Source organism: Prionailurus viverrinus, chromosome A2 (genome assembly GCF_022837055.1).
Source record: "Prionailurus viverrinus isolate Anna chromosome A2, UM_Priviv_1.0, whole genome shotgun sequence".
Classification (NCBI taxonomy): Eukaryota; Metazoa; Chordata; class Mammalia; order Carnivora; family Felidae; genus Prionailurus; species Prionailurus viverrinus.
Window position 1 is genome coordinate 154,748,303 of NC_062562.1, and position 13,216 is coordinate 154,761,518.

Consider the following 13,216-nt stretch of genomic DNA (forward strand, 5'->3'; position numbering starts at 1 on the left):
GTTGACATTTTAATCTTTCAACCTTTTTTGGTTCAGTCCTTTTTTTTTTTCCTGCATTAGAAGCTCACAGTATTAGCTAACCCATGTTCACACTTAGAATCTGAAGCCTGGTTAAGAGAGATGATTATGTAAAAGTACCATGTCACCTGTAAAGAACCAAATATATGTAATATATATTATTAATTCATTTTAGAGATTGAAAGTATAGATTTCATATTCTGATCCCATCATAGCGTTTGGTTTTCCTTCTGATTGAATCTCTGATAAGAGTTTGTTATCACTTACCTTTCTCATTGAAATTGGGTATGGGAATGGAGAGATGGTGTAAAGAAGCCATTATGGTTAATCAAGATGTAGTGTGATCATCTTTCTGTCTTCCATTCTTATTTTTTTCTGTTGGTTGAATGAGCTCACTCAGGAGGAGTAAAGATTTTAAAAATAATAAATGGTTATCTGAAGCCATATCATTAATTGAGTACTTCCTTATCTAAGTTGAGTGTTGGCAAACTATTGCCTGCAGGCCAAATCTGGCCCCATAGCCGGTTTTTGAATAGCCAGTGAGCTATGGGTGGTTTTTAAATTGTTGAAGGGTTGATAAAAAGAAAAGGAAGAAGAATATCTACCTAAAATATTTACTCTCTGGCCCAACAGCAAAGAAAGTAAGATTTGCTGACCTCAGTTGTAAGTTTTAAATTTCCATCCAGTTTGGAACCTGTATTCTGTTTATAGATTTTTTTAAAATCGGTTTAACACTTTGATTTTTAAAGATACTGTCTATGTACTATTTTCATATTAAATACATTTGCCATGAATTAGAAACATTTTATGATTGCCTCTGAAATAATGAGAATATCCTAGAAGTCATTATTTTAGCTTACGGTTTTTGACCCTTACCTGCTTGTTTTCACCCATCTCCCTTGTCACCTTGGGTAGTGCTCTTTTCAGCCCGAAAACTGGCTCCTCTGTCTTTCTTGGATGTAGTCTGTATATCTTCAGCTATCAGTACCTTAATATTTATCCGATTCTTTGATTTGGATATTGGGTTTCCCAACACATTTTGCTCCTCAAATTAATATTTTTCAGATCCTCAAAAGAAAGATTCAGAGACCAAGACTTAGCATCACGTGACAGAGACAGGAATTCAAGAGACAGATCACCTCGTGACAGAGACCGAAAAGATAAGAAGCGGTCCTATGAGAGCGCTAATGGCAGATCAGAAGACAGGAGGAGCTCTGAAGAGCGCGAAGCAGGGGAGATATAATTAGCTGTGTACATATCCTCAATCCTTAAGCTTCCTATGGAGTTACATACTATTGTTTAGTTTACAGCTATTGGGGGTTACAGTGAGCAGTTCCAGACTCCAATCCAAATAGGCTAGATGCACAGTATCTAACTCGATCTGAACTGAACTTGTTTTCCCTGATGAAGCCTAAAACTACATCCATAGTTTCTGGTGAACCTGTAATGCGATTCTGAAAGTACAGTTTTATATAATAAGATGCCGATATCTTTATTCTTTCTAGTAGGAGTGATAGTGAACGAATTGTGTTGCTTGCCTTGGGAATTTTTGAACATTTGTAAAATGCTGTCTTCCTTTCTAGTCCACAAACAACAGCTTTCAGAATTTTTCTTTTTAATTCTTCTTCCTCTGACTTTTGTATCCCCTAATACCTCCACCCTCTAATTATAGGAGAAAGGGGGAGCAGGGAAGCAATATGACTTCTGTTCTAAGGTTCTGTTCCCATTATTATGAGCTGATTACAGAGCATTTATACTGGAAAGTGTGCTGGAGAAATTTCAATATCCGGAGTTTTTGTTTTGTTTTACAGTGCCTATTTAGAGTTGGAAGTTGAACAGCCTGTTGCATCACATACTTTGCTTTTTTATTGAAATTTTGAAATCCAACATGTCTTGATTTTTCTGTTCTATTGAATTGCTATGTTCAGGATGTTTTGAAAAGGGGGGTGGGGCAGGGACTCTTTCATAAGCACTTGTTTTATTTTGTGTGTGTGTGTGTGTGTGTGTGGAGTATAAAGGCTACAACCTTATTGTAAAAAATAATAAAATGAAACAATCACCACCACCATCATTAAACTGTAACTTGTCTAGTAAATTGTCACTAGAACTATTTGATGTGGGCATTTCTTCTGTTCTATCATCATCAGTGCCTTACTGTGCAAGGCACCAAAGGAAATAAACACATACTTGCCAAGATGAACTGTTGCTCTGCCTGGTCCAGCCCGGGCCCCTGCTGACTGTATTCCAGCTGTTTTAGGGCTGTCTGCAACAAATGCTATAGAGAGGGACTAGACCTGCAAAAGAAATTGGGTCTTTCTGGTTTTGTTTTCATTCAGCCAACCAAAATAAAAACATGGTGTAATCAATGTAATGAGCATAACAATTTCTGCACTGAAGAGCTAGGTACCTACCAGTGATTTTAAACAGTAGTGGGCAGGTATCACTTGTGATTCTAGAAAATCAAGGAACAAAAATACTTCAGTGAAGTTAGTGTCTGTGTTACAGTTAACAAACATCACCTTCCAATAACTGTCTTCGGTCCCCTAAGTGTGTGGGCCATAGAGGGGAAGGGAACCTAATTTTAAGTGGCAAATTTGCATCTAAAAGGGACACTCACCAGGTTTACCAAGCTGTGCATCTTTACCTGAAAGTTTTCTACCATATTTGGTTCCATGTATTCCAGTTTATTCAGAGTTTATCTGAGACCCATCTTCCGTCAGTGGCCCATTCTCTTTTATTCTTGATTTCTGAGAAACTGTTTTGTATCTACTTTGTTCCTAGTGGTCTGCTCTATTCTCAATCCTTACAAGTACTGTGGATTTAATACCTTCGGATCTGTAATAAGATAAACAGGTTAAACTGGTAGGTGCAAGAAGATTGTGACCAAACTCCCAACAAAACATTGGAAAATAGGTTTTACTTACCATTGTTTGTGTAGCTAGAATTTACTACCTGCTGTCTAATTGTATACCTGCTGTATAATTATTAGTTAATACAGTTGTCATTTATAGGCAATATAGGCTACACAACCATCAACAGGTCAGTGGTAGTCCATCAAGAATATCCTCATCCCAGGCTGGGCTACATTGGTGGGTCACTTCAGTTGCAGGATTCTCTAAATGATCAATCCCATTTAAAAAATCCTTTTTAGAACAATTCTGTTGCTTAGGTACTTCTAGCATTTGGACTTTAAGAAATGCAGATTTTTTTTTTTTTTTTTTTAAATCCCAATCATCACCCTTAAGCCAGGGTGGCCACTCTGAATTAGAATAACCATAAATCTCTGTATCTTTCAGAAAACGGTTTGCTCCATACTGAAAAGGACTTAAGACGGATAAAGCAAACCTGTCTTTACTGTTTATACAGTTTTATTCAGGGCAGCTTACTGACAAGAGGCAATTGGGTGGGTACATGGATGATCCAGGTTACTGTGCAGATGTCCTCCACCCCTATTTCTAAGCCATATGATTCACAGCTGCATAGACCTTAATCCCCACATTTTTTAAAGCAAGGAACATGATGGTAAGGTCACAGTGTTATCCTCAGTGGCACCACCTGGTGGTGGTAGATGGCAGCAGAACACTAGGACCCTGGGCTTGCCTCATCCCACAATACAAGTAGGTAACTAGCAAATCATCTTAAATACCCCCAGAAATCGACTTTGAGACTGGCAAAAGAAACGCCACAGCTAAAGGTAAGGAAGATACCAAATCGAAGGTAGGAGGCACAGAGATCTAGTTTGGGGAGAAATGGATCCTGGCTGCTGTGGAGAGGAGCACAAGGGAACACAGAAGGAGAACGTTTCCTCATAGCCATTGGTTTGGAAAGTGAGAAGGGATTAATTTCTTGAGTTGTTGCACTGCTTTGGGGTTTAAAGCCTGAAGTTTTTGAGTGTTAGCAGGTTGGGCTCCTGGAGAGACCACTCCATAGGCATCAGGGCTGCCCTTGGAGAAGGTAGGCAAACAATCTGGGGACATAGAGCTTGGAAACAGCAGAGCGCCAGTGGAACCCAGTGGGGAGATTATTTGCTCTTCTCAGAGTGTGCCCAAAGGCAGTGTTCACAGAGACACCTCTCCAATAACGAAGGAACTGGCTGGTGCTGTTACCCTCCCATGCCCCTCAGCATACACACAAGAGCCACCTGCAGGAACCAGTGAAGTATAGTCGCTGGCTACCTAACTTGCTCACAGCCCTACCCCCTTACGCTCCAATAGAACTCCTCCCAGGCTTGCTTCAGTCCTAGGCTGGTGGGCCCCCTTATCCAGAAGACCAGCACAAAGCCCTGCCCCTGCATGTCTCCCAACTACAGTTTTGTAGGGCCTCAGTTTCACTGGAGGTGGTAACAGGTTTCATCTCACAAGCAGACCAAAATACACAATTGAAACTGGCCAGCTAGAACATTCAGGCCAGGGACCAAACACTGCTCACAGGAGGCAAGGAGAGCTGCTGCAGATGACAGGCCTGAAGGACAGAGCAGCCAGAACAGGAGCAGAACACTTAAAGCACCTATGGGAGACACACCCTGAAACACCTGTCCCTGGACACCACATGACGTCTTCGTAACACCAATACTTTCAGCAGCCAGAGACCTAACTGGCTAACCCACAGAAGCAGGCAGTGACTTACACAAAATGAGCAAATTTATCCCAAATGAACAAGTTAAGGCTATGGCCAGAGATTTAAGCCACATAGATAAAAGTAATATACGTGTTCAAGAATTGAAAGCAATGATCATTAGGATACTGGGCTTGAGAAAAGCATGAAAGATCAGTGAGACCCTTATGACAGAGATAAAAATTTAAAAAGAACATGAGTGTAATAAAGGAGATTACAGACATGATGCAGTCAACAGCAGGCTGAAACAATCAGCAACAAGTTAATGACTTAGACTAATGGAAAGTAATCAAGCTGAACAAAAGAGAAAAAATTCTGCCAAACAAGAATAGACTTAAGGAATTAAGTGACTCCAAACAAAATAGCATTTGTATTATAGAAGTCCCAGAAGGGGCAGAGAGAGAGCGAGAAAAGGGGGCAAAAAATTTCTCTCAAGTTGTAGCTGAAAACTTCCCTAATCTGAGGAAGTAAACAGACATCTAGATCCAGGAGGCATAGAGAACTCCCATTTAAAAAAAAAAATCAAAAGCAAGCCAACACGAAGACATACTGTAATTAAATTTTCAACATATAGTGATAAAATATCTTAAAAGCAGCAAGACAAAAGACTCTTACTTATATGGGAAAACCCTTAGGGCTGTCAGATTTTTTCATCAGAAATTGCAAGCCAGAAGGGACTGGCATGGTATATTGCAAATACTGAGTGGTAAAAATCTGCAGCCAACAATGCTCTATCCAGCAAGGCTAACGTTGAAAGTAAGAGAAAGAATTTCACAGACAAAAACTAACATTCATGACCACTAAACCACCCTTGCAAGAAATACTAAAGGGGACTCTGCATAGAAAAGACACAAAGTGACAGTATGAAGGTAGGAAATACAAATGCAGTAAAAATGATTTTCAGTTAAAAAAAAAAAAAAAGTCAGGACCCTGGGTGGCTCAATTGGTTGAACATCTGACTTGATTTCAGCTCAGGTCATGATTTCAGTTTGTGGGATCAAACCCTGTGTCAGGCTCCACACTGACAGCACAGAGCCTGCTTGGGATTCTGTCTGCCCTTCCCTCTACTTGTGCTCTTGCTCTCAAAATAAATAAAAATAGGGGTGGGTCAGTCAGTTGAGCATCCAGTTCTTGATTTTGTCTCAAGTTATGAGCCCACTGCACCAATGGTGTGGAGTCTGCTAGGCTCTCTCTTTGACCCTCCCACACTTGCTCTCTCTCAAAATAAATAAACTTTATTAATTAGAAATTTAAAAAAACTTTTGAGAAAAATCAGTCGACGAATTCACAAAACAACAGGATAAAAGGATGCAAAATATGACAGCATATACCTGAACTGTGTGAGGACAGGAGTCAAGAATGGGTCAAACTTAAGCAGCTATCAAGTTAATATAGACTACAATATGCAGAAGGTGTTACATGCAAACCTAATGGTAACCACAAAAACTAATAAAGATGGGAAGAATAAAGAGATAGAAATCATAGTCACTGAAGAAAACCAGAGACCATGAAATGAAGACAAAGGATCAGAAAAATTCTCTACAACCTGAGAACAAGTTATGAAATAGCAATAAATTTTTACCAATAATTACTTTCAGTGTAAATGGAGTAAATGCTCTATAATCAAAAAAGACATAGGGTGACAGAGTAGATTGAAAAAAAACCAAGACCCATCTATATGAGCCTACAAGAGACTCAATTTAAAAAAATTTTTTTAAATGTTCCCAAAAAACAATCCAGTGAAGAAAGGGGCAGAAGACATGAATAGACACTTTTCCAAAGAAGACATCCAGATGGCCAACCGACATGAAAAAATGCTCAACATCACTCATCATCAGGGAAATACAAACCAAAACCACAATGAGATACCACCTCACACCTGTTGGAACGGCTAACATTAATAACTCGTGGCAGCAACAGATGTTGGTAAGGAGGCAGAGAAAGAGGATCTCTTTTGCACTGCTGGTGGGAATGCAAACTGGTACAGCCACACTGGAAAACAGTATGGAGGTTCCTCAAAAAATTAAAAGTAGAACTACCCTATGACCCAACAATTGCACTGTTAGGTATATATCCAGGAGATACAGGTATGCTGTTTCCAAGGGGCACGTGCACCCCATTGTTTATACCAGCAGTATCAACAATAGCCAAAGTATGGAAAGAGCCCAAATGTCCGTCAATGAATGAATGGATAAAGATGTGATACACACACACACACAATGGAGTATTACTCAGCAATCAAAAAGAATGAAATCTTGCCATTTGCAACTACGTGGATGGAACTAGAGAGTATTATGGTAAGTGAAATTAGAGAACGACAAGTATCATAGGACTTCACTCATGTGACTTTAACACACAGATAGATGAACACAAGGGAAGGTAAGCAAAAATAATATAAAAACAGGGAGGACAAAACATAAACTCTTAAATATGGAGAACAAACAGGGTTACTGAAGGGTTGTGGGAGGGAGGATGAGCTAAATGGGTTAGGGGCATTAAGGAATCTACTCCTGAAATCATTGTTGCACTATATGCTAACTAACTTGGATGTATATTAAAAAAATAAATTTTTAAATGTTCATCTTTTGAGAGAGAGCACAAGCAGGGGAGGGGCAGAGAGAGAGGAAGACAGAATCTGAAGCAGGCTCCAGGCTCCAAGCATCAGCACAGAGACTGACGTGGGGCTCAAACTCACAAACTGACTGAGCCACCCAGGCGCCCAACGTTTTTGTTATTTTTTAATTAAAAAAAATTTTTTTAAAGTAATCATTACCCAGCATTTGGTTCAAACAACCCAAGCAAGATTGAGTTTCATGCTTCACTGAGCCAGCCAGGTGCCCCAAGAGATTCTAGAGTTAAAGACACTTGCACATTTCAAAGTGAGGGTGTGGAGAAACATTAATAATTCAAGTGAATACCAAAGGAAAGCTGAAGTAGCAGTACTTACATCAGACAAACTAGACTTTACAAGAAAGACCGTAGAGGCACCTAACTCAGATGGTTGAGTTAGTCCAACTCTTGATTTCAGCTCTTGATCGGCTCAGGCCATGATCTCACAATTCATAAGATTGAGCCTTATGTCAGGCTCCACATTGTCAGCACATGCCTGTTTGGGATTCATTCTCTCTGTCTCTCTCTCCCTCCCTCCCTCCCTCAATAAACTTCAAAAGAAAAAAAAAAAAAACAATTGTAAATCTTTCTGCACCCAAATGGGAGCACCCAGATACATAAAACAAGAATATAAAAGAACTAATTGATAACAATACCATGTTAGTAGTTAACACTGCACTTAAATCAATGGACAGATCATCTAAGCAGAAAATCAACAAGGAAACAATGGATTTGAATGACACACTGGACCAGATGGACCTAACAGATATATTTAGAACATTGCATCCTAAAAAAAAATACACATTCAAGTGCACATGGAACATTCTCCAGAACAGATAACCTATTAGTCCACAAAACAAGCCTCAACAAATTTAAGATCAAAGTCCTACCATGTACCTTTTTTGACCACCACACTATGAAACTACGAGTCAACCACAAGAAAAAATCTGGTAAGACCACAAACACATAAAGGTTAAATAAATAGCATGCTACTAAACAATGAAATGGGGGTGGCAAAAACAATGAATGGGTCAGCCAGGAAATGGAAGAAAAAAAAAAATCTATGGTAACATGAAAATGAAAACAATGGTCTAAAACCTTTGGGATGCAGCACAAGTGGTCCTGAGAGGGAAGTATGTAGAAATCCAGGTCTGCCTCAAGAAGCAAGAAAAATCTCACAATGTAACCTTACACATAAAGGAGCTAAAAAAAGATCAAAGTTTAAAGCCAGTAGAAGGAAGGAAAGAAGATTCGAGCAGAAATAAATGATAAAGAAACTGGAAAAAAAAAAAAAAAACACCTTAATAAAACCAGGAGCTGGTTCTTTGAAAAAAATTACTAAAATTGGCCAACCTCTAGCCAGACTTAAGAGAAAGGACCCCAAATAAATATCACAAATGAGAGAGAAGTAACAACCAACACCACAGAAATACAAACAATTTAAAAAGATTATGAAAAATTACATGCCAACAAATTGGACAAGCTGTAAGAAATGGATCAATTCCTATAAATTACCTATAGGTAACCTATAAATTACCAACACTCAAGAAGGAATAGAAAATTTAAACAGGTTGATGACCAGTAAAGAAATTCAATCAATAATCAAAAATCTCCCAATAAACAGAAATCCAGGGCCAGATAGCTTTACAGGCAAATTCTACCAAATTAATTTAAAAGAATTAAAGGAATTATTAATTCTAAAAGAATAAAAGAATACCTATTTTCAAACTACTCCAGCAAAGCAAATAGACAAGGAAGGAAAACTTCCACATTCATTCTATGAGGCCAGCATTATCCTGATCCCAAAACCAGATAAAGACACGGCTAACAAAAAAACCAAAACAACCAAAAAAACGAACTACAGGCCGGTATCCCTGATGAACAAGGATGCAAAAATCCTCAACAAAATACTAGCAAACCGGAGCCAACAGTGTATTAAAAAAATCATTCACCACAATCAAGTGTGATTTATTCTTGGGTTGTAAGAGTGGTTCCGTATTCACAAATCCATCAACGTGATACACTCTATTAATAAAAGATTAAGGACCATACAGTCATTTTGATAGATGCAGAAGCAGCATTTGACAAAGTACAATACCCATTCAGGATAATGGGTACAAAGTAGGTTTAGAGGGGACATAACTCAATGTAATAAAGGCCATATATGAAAAACCCACAGCTAATATCATCCTAAACAGGGAAAAAGCAACAACTTTTTCTCTGCTGTCAGGAACAAGACAGGGATGTCAGCTCACCACTTTTATTCAGCATACTACTGGAAGTCCTAGCCACAGACAACAAAAAGAAAAACATCAAAATCCGTAAGGGAGAAATCAAACTCACTGTTTGCAGATAACATGATACTATAGGTAGAAAACCTGAAAGACTCCACCCCAAAACTGCTAGGATTTATAAATTCAGTGAAGTCGCAGGATACAAAAATCACTATAGAGAAATCTGTTGCATTTCTATATACCAATGACGAAGCAGCAGAAAGAGAAACTAAGGAATTAGTCCTGTTTACAGTTGCACCAAAAATAATAAGATACCTAGGAATAATTCTAACCAAGGAGGTGAAAGACCTGTAATCTGAAAACTAAAACACCGATGAAAGAAATTGACAATGACACAAGGGAAATGGAAAGACATTCCATGCTTGTGGGTTTCAAGAACAAATAGTATTAAAGTGTCTATACTACACAAAGCAATTTACAGATTTAATGCAACTCCTGTCAAGTCGTTTTCACAGAACTAGAACGAGCAATGCGTAAATGTGTATGGAACCATACAAGACCCTGAATAGCCAAAGCAATCTTGAAAACTAAAAGCAAAGCTAGAGGCATCACAATTCCAGACTTCAAGTTATATTACAAAGCTGTAGTAATCACAACAGTATGGTGTTGGCATAAAAATAGATACAGAGATCAATGGATCAGAACAGAAAGCCCAGAAATAAGCCCACCCTTATATGGTCAATTAATCTTCAATAAAGGAGGCAAGAATATGCAACAAGAAAAAGACCATCTCTTCAACAAATGTTGGAAAAACTGGACCTCTTTCTTACAGCACACACAAAAGTAAACTTAAAATGGATCAAACACCTAAATGTGAAATCCTTGAAGAAAACACAAGCAGTAATATCTCTGACATCAGTTGTACCAACTTCTTTCTAGATAGGTCTCCTGAGGCAAAGGCAACCAAAGCCAAAATAAACCTTTGGGGCTATATCAAAATTAAAAGCTTTTGCACAGCAAAGAAAACAATCAACCAAACTAAAAGGGAACATACTAAGTGGGAAAAGGTATTACCAATGGTATATCCCATAAGGGGTTAGTGTCCAAAATCTATAAAGAACGTATTCAACTCAACACCCAAAATGTTAATAATCCAATTAAAACTGGGCAGAAAACATGAATAGACATTTCTCCAAAGAAGACATCCAGATGGACAGCAAACACATGAAAAGATGCTTAGCATCACTCATCATCAGGGAAATGCAAATCAAAACTACAACAAGCTATCACCTCACACCTGTCAGAATGAGTAAACTCAGAAATCCAAAAAACAAGTGTTGGCAAAAATGTGGACAAAAACAAACGCTCTTGCATGGCTGGTGAGAATGCATACTGGTGCACTGTGGAAAACGGTACGGAGGTCCCTTACCCTACCATCCAGCAATCACACTACTGGGTATTTAACCAAAGAATACAAACACGCATGTGGAATGAATACATGCATCTGATGTTTATAAGAACATTGTTTACAATGGCCAAATTATGGACACAGCCCAACTGCCCATTGATTGATGGATGGATAAAGAATATGTGAGATAGATATAGATATAGATATAGATATAGATGTGAGACTTAGCCATAAGAATGAAATCTTGCCATTGCCAACAACAGGGATGGAGCTAAAAATGATTATGCTAAGAGAATTGAGAGGAACACATACCATATTATTTCACCCATGTGGAATTTAAGAAACAAAACAAAGGGAAGAGAGAGAGGGGCAGACCAAGAAACAGACTTTTAAGGTATAGAGAACAAACTGATGGTTACCAGAGGAGAAGTGGGTGGGGGGATGGGTGACATAGGTGAGGGGGATTAAGGAGGACACCTGTGATGAGCACTGGGTGATATATGGAAGTGTTGAATCACTATATTGTACACCTGAAACCATTATACTGTATGTTAACTGGAATTTAAATAAAAACTTCAAGTGTCACCACCTGTGCACCAGAGGGTAGAACAAGATGGAAAGCCAAAGATGGAGTTGGTGTTGCCAACACTCCTACACTTTACTCCTGACATCTTTATGGCCCATATAACATTTGTGTGCCATTCTTCCTCTATGACCCTGGAGCTAGATATTGGGAAATCCGTTGCAGCCCCAAGCTACAGCAACTATATAAACAGCCAACAGGAGATTCCTAGCCACCTGGTCAAGAGGTCCTTTCCTCACCCAACAGTTGGAGGGATTGTGAACTTTAGCTTACGTAATGGTCCAGGACAGGAAGACATTTCCTGATGCAAGAGGAAGGTACATTAGTGCAAGACTAGGGGCGATAAGACTCATGGTTTTACAGACCATAGACATGGCAAATTTTTCTTGAGCAGTAACGCAGTAGCTGTTTGGTCCTCATGAGCTAATAGCAGCTCTGGCTTTTCAACATTTTTCATTTTTGAGGAATAGGGGCTATGAACAGTCTAGCTACTTGCTGCTGAAAAGGGATGTAGATAGCTTTGACAAATGAAACTGCCTTGCATCTAACTGCAGACATTCCCTAGTACTAAGTTGAATCCCCATCCTTCATAGAGCCATTATTTTGGAACTCTGGTGTAATAGACCTAAGCTCTTATTCTGCATTTTGTAATGAGGTCAGTTAAGTTAGTTCATTGAAACAGTGGTGTCTTTTCAGGAGGCTGTCCTGACAGTGAGCTTTCAAAGTCAAGCCTAGCACATGCAGTCAAGTAGAAAATTAGCCAGATATGCAAGGAAACCAGAAGAATTCAGGATCCAGCCTAGTTTTATAGGTAAACAATCATTCAAGGATAATCAGAACTAGAATGTAACTCCCATATGAAAACATATGAAAACAATTTCCATTTTTCCTCTCTAAAAATCACTGTCAAAGGTAGCCAAATTAAGAGTCAGTTGTTTGTAAAGCAAATCCAGTTTTAACAAACTTGGCCAAATTATTTACCCAATTGCAGCAAGAATAGTGATTGATTAGGTCCTTTTATATCTGCTTTGCTAGAGCGTCTCATAAGGAATTTCAGATTGAGCCTGCAACAGCTTTTCAAGGCTAAGAGCCAAACCAAATACTTGCCACCAGACTTGCCTACAATACCTGTAGGTTTGGGTTACTTCTTTCACGAGGTCCTCAAGATATCCTGAACTTCTTGAGCCTTCCAGGAAGTGACCCTCCTTACTCACCTGGTAGGGTTCCTGGGAACACTCACAAGCAAGGTACCAGGCCAGTTGTTTCCAAGGTGCTTCACAGGCTCCATAAAAATCAACCTTAGTGCCTTAATGCTGTCTGGTCGTATCTGAGCCAATGCAGACCTCTCTCAAATAGGACATTGCAGTCAAAGCCTTGACAATATGACCAGTGTTTCCAGTGGAGTCCTGTTACAAGGAGAACAGATTCTTACTGGATTTTCTCGGGTAACTTTAATTGATTTCCCATTTTGTCATTGCTGCAAACCCCAGCCAAACCCTTCTGGATATGAAATTCCCTCAAATTCACAACACATCCAGCATTAAGACCCCTAGGTCCTGTACTTGTTTTACTATAATTTTTCCTTTAAGAAAGCTTCTTATTGGTTAGCAACTCAATCCAGTCCGCTTCCCTTCTTAGCCAAGGCATATAAAGGGTGTTCAAGATTTTTTATTTTTAAGATCTCAACACCCAACGTGAAGCTCAAACCCACTACCCCAAGATCAAGAGTCACATGCTGTACTAAGCCAG

General features: G+C 39.0%; 1 protein-coding gene and 1 long non-coding RNA gene across 11 annotated transcripts in view; one reads left to right on the forward strand and one right to left on the reverse strand.

Annotated features, from left to right (window-relative positions):
- Positions 1-2,384, forward strand: part of LUC7L2 (LUC7 like 2, pre-mRNA splicing factor) — a 57,984-nt gene extending 55,600 nt beyond the window's left edge. For all 10 annotated transcript variants that reach the window (XM_047850828.1, XM_047850831.1, XM_047850829.1 and 7 more), the window contains one exon: positions 1,084-2,384. In XM_047850828.1, coding sequence (XP_047706784.1) covers positions 1,084-1,261 — 178 coding nt within the window. In that variant the 3' untranslated portion in view covers positions 1,262-2,384. The remainder of the gene's footprint in view (positions 1-1,083) is intronic.
- LOC125161179 (uncharacterized) lies at positions 2,216-12,862 on the reverse strand. Its single transcript, XR_007150496.1, has 4 exons — positions 12,682-12,862; positions 2,663-2,853; positions 2,430-2,470; positions 2,216-2,312 (listed from the first exon to the last, which is right to left on the reverse strand). It is a non-coding gene; the product is annotated as an uncharacterized LOC125161179 (long non-coding RNA).
- Between the last annotated feature and the right edge of the window lie 354 nt (positions 12,863-13,216).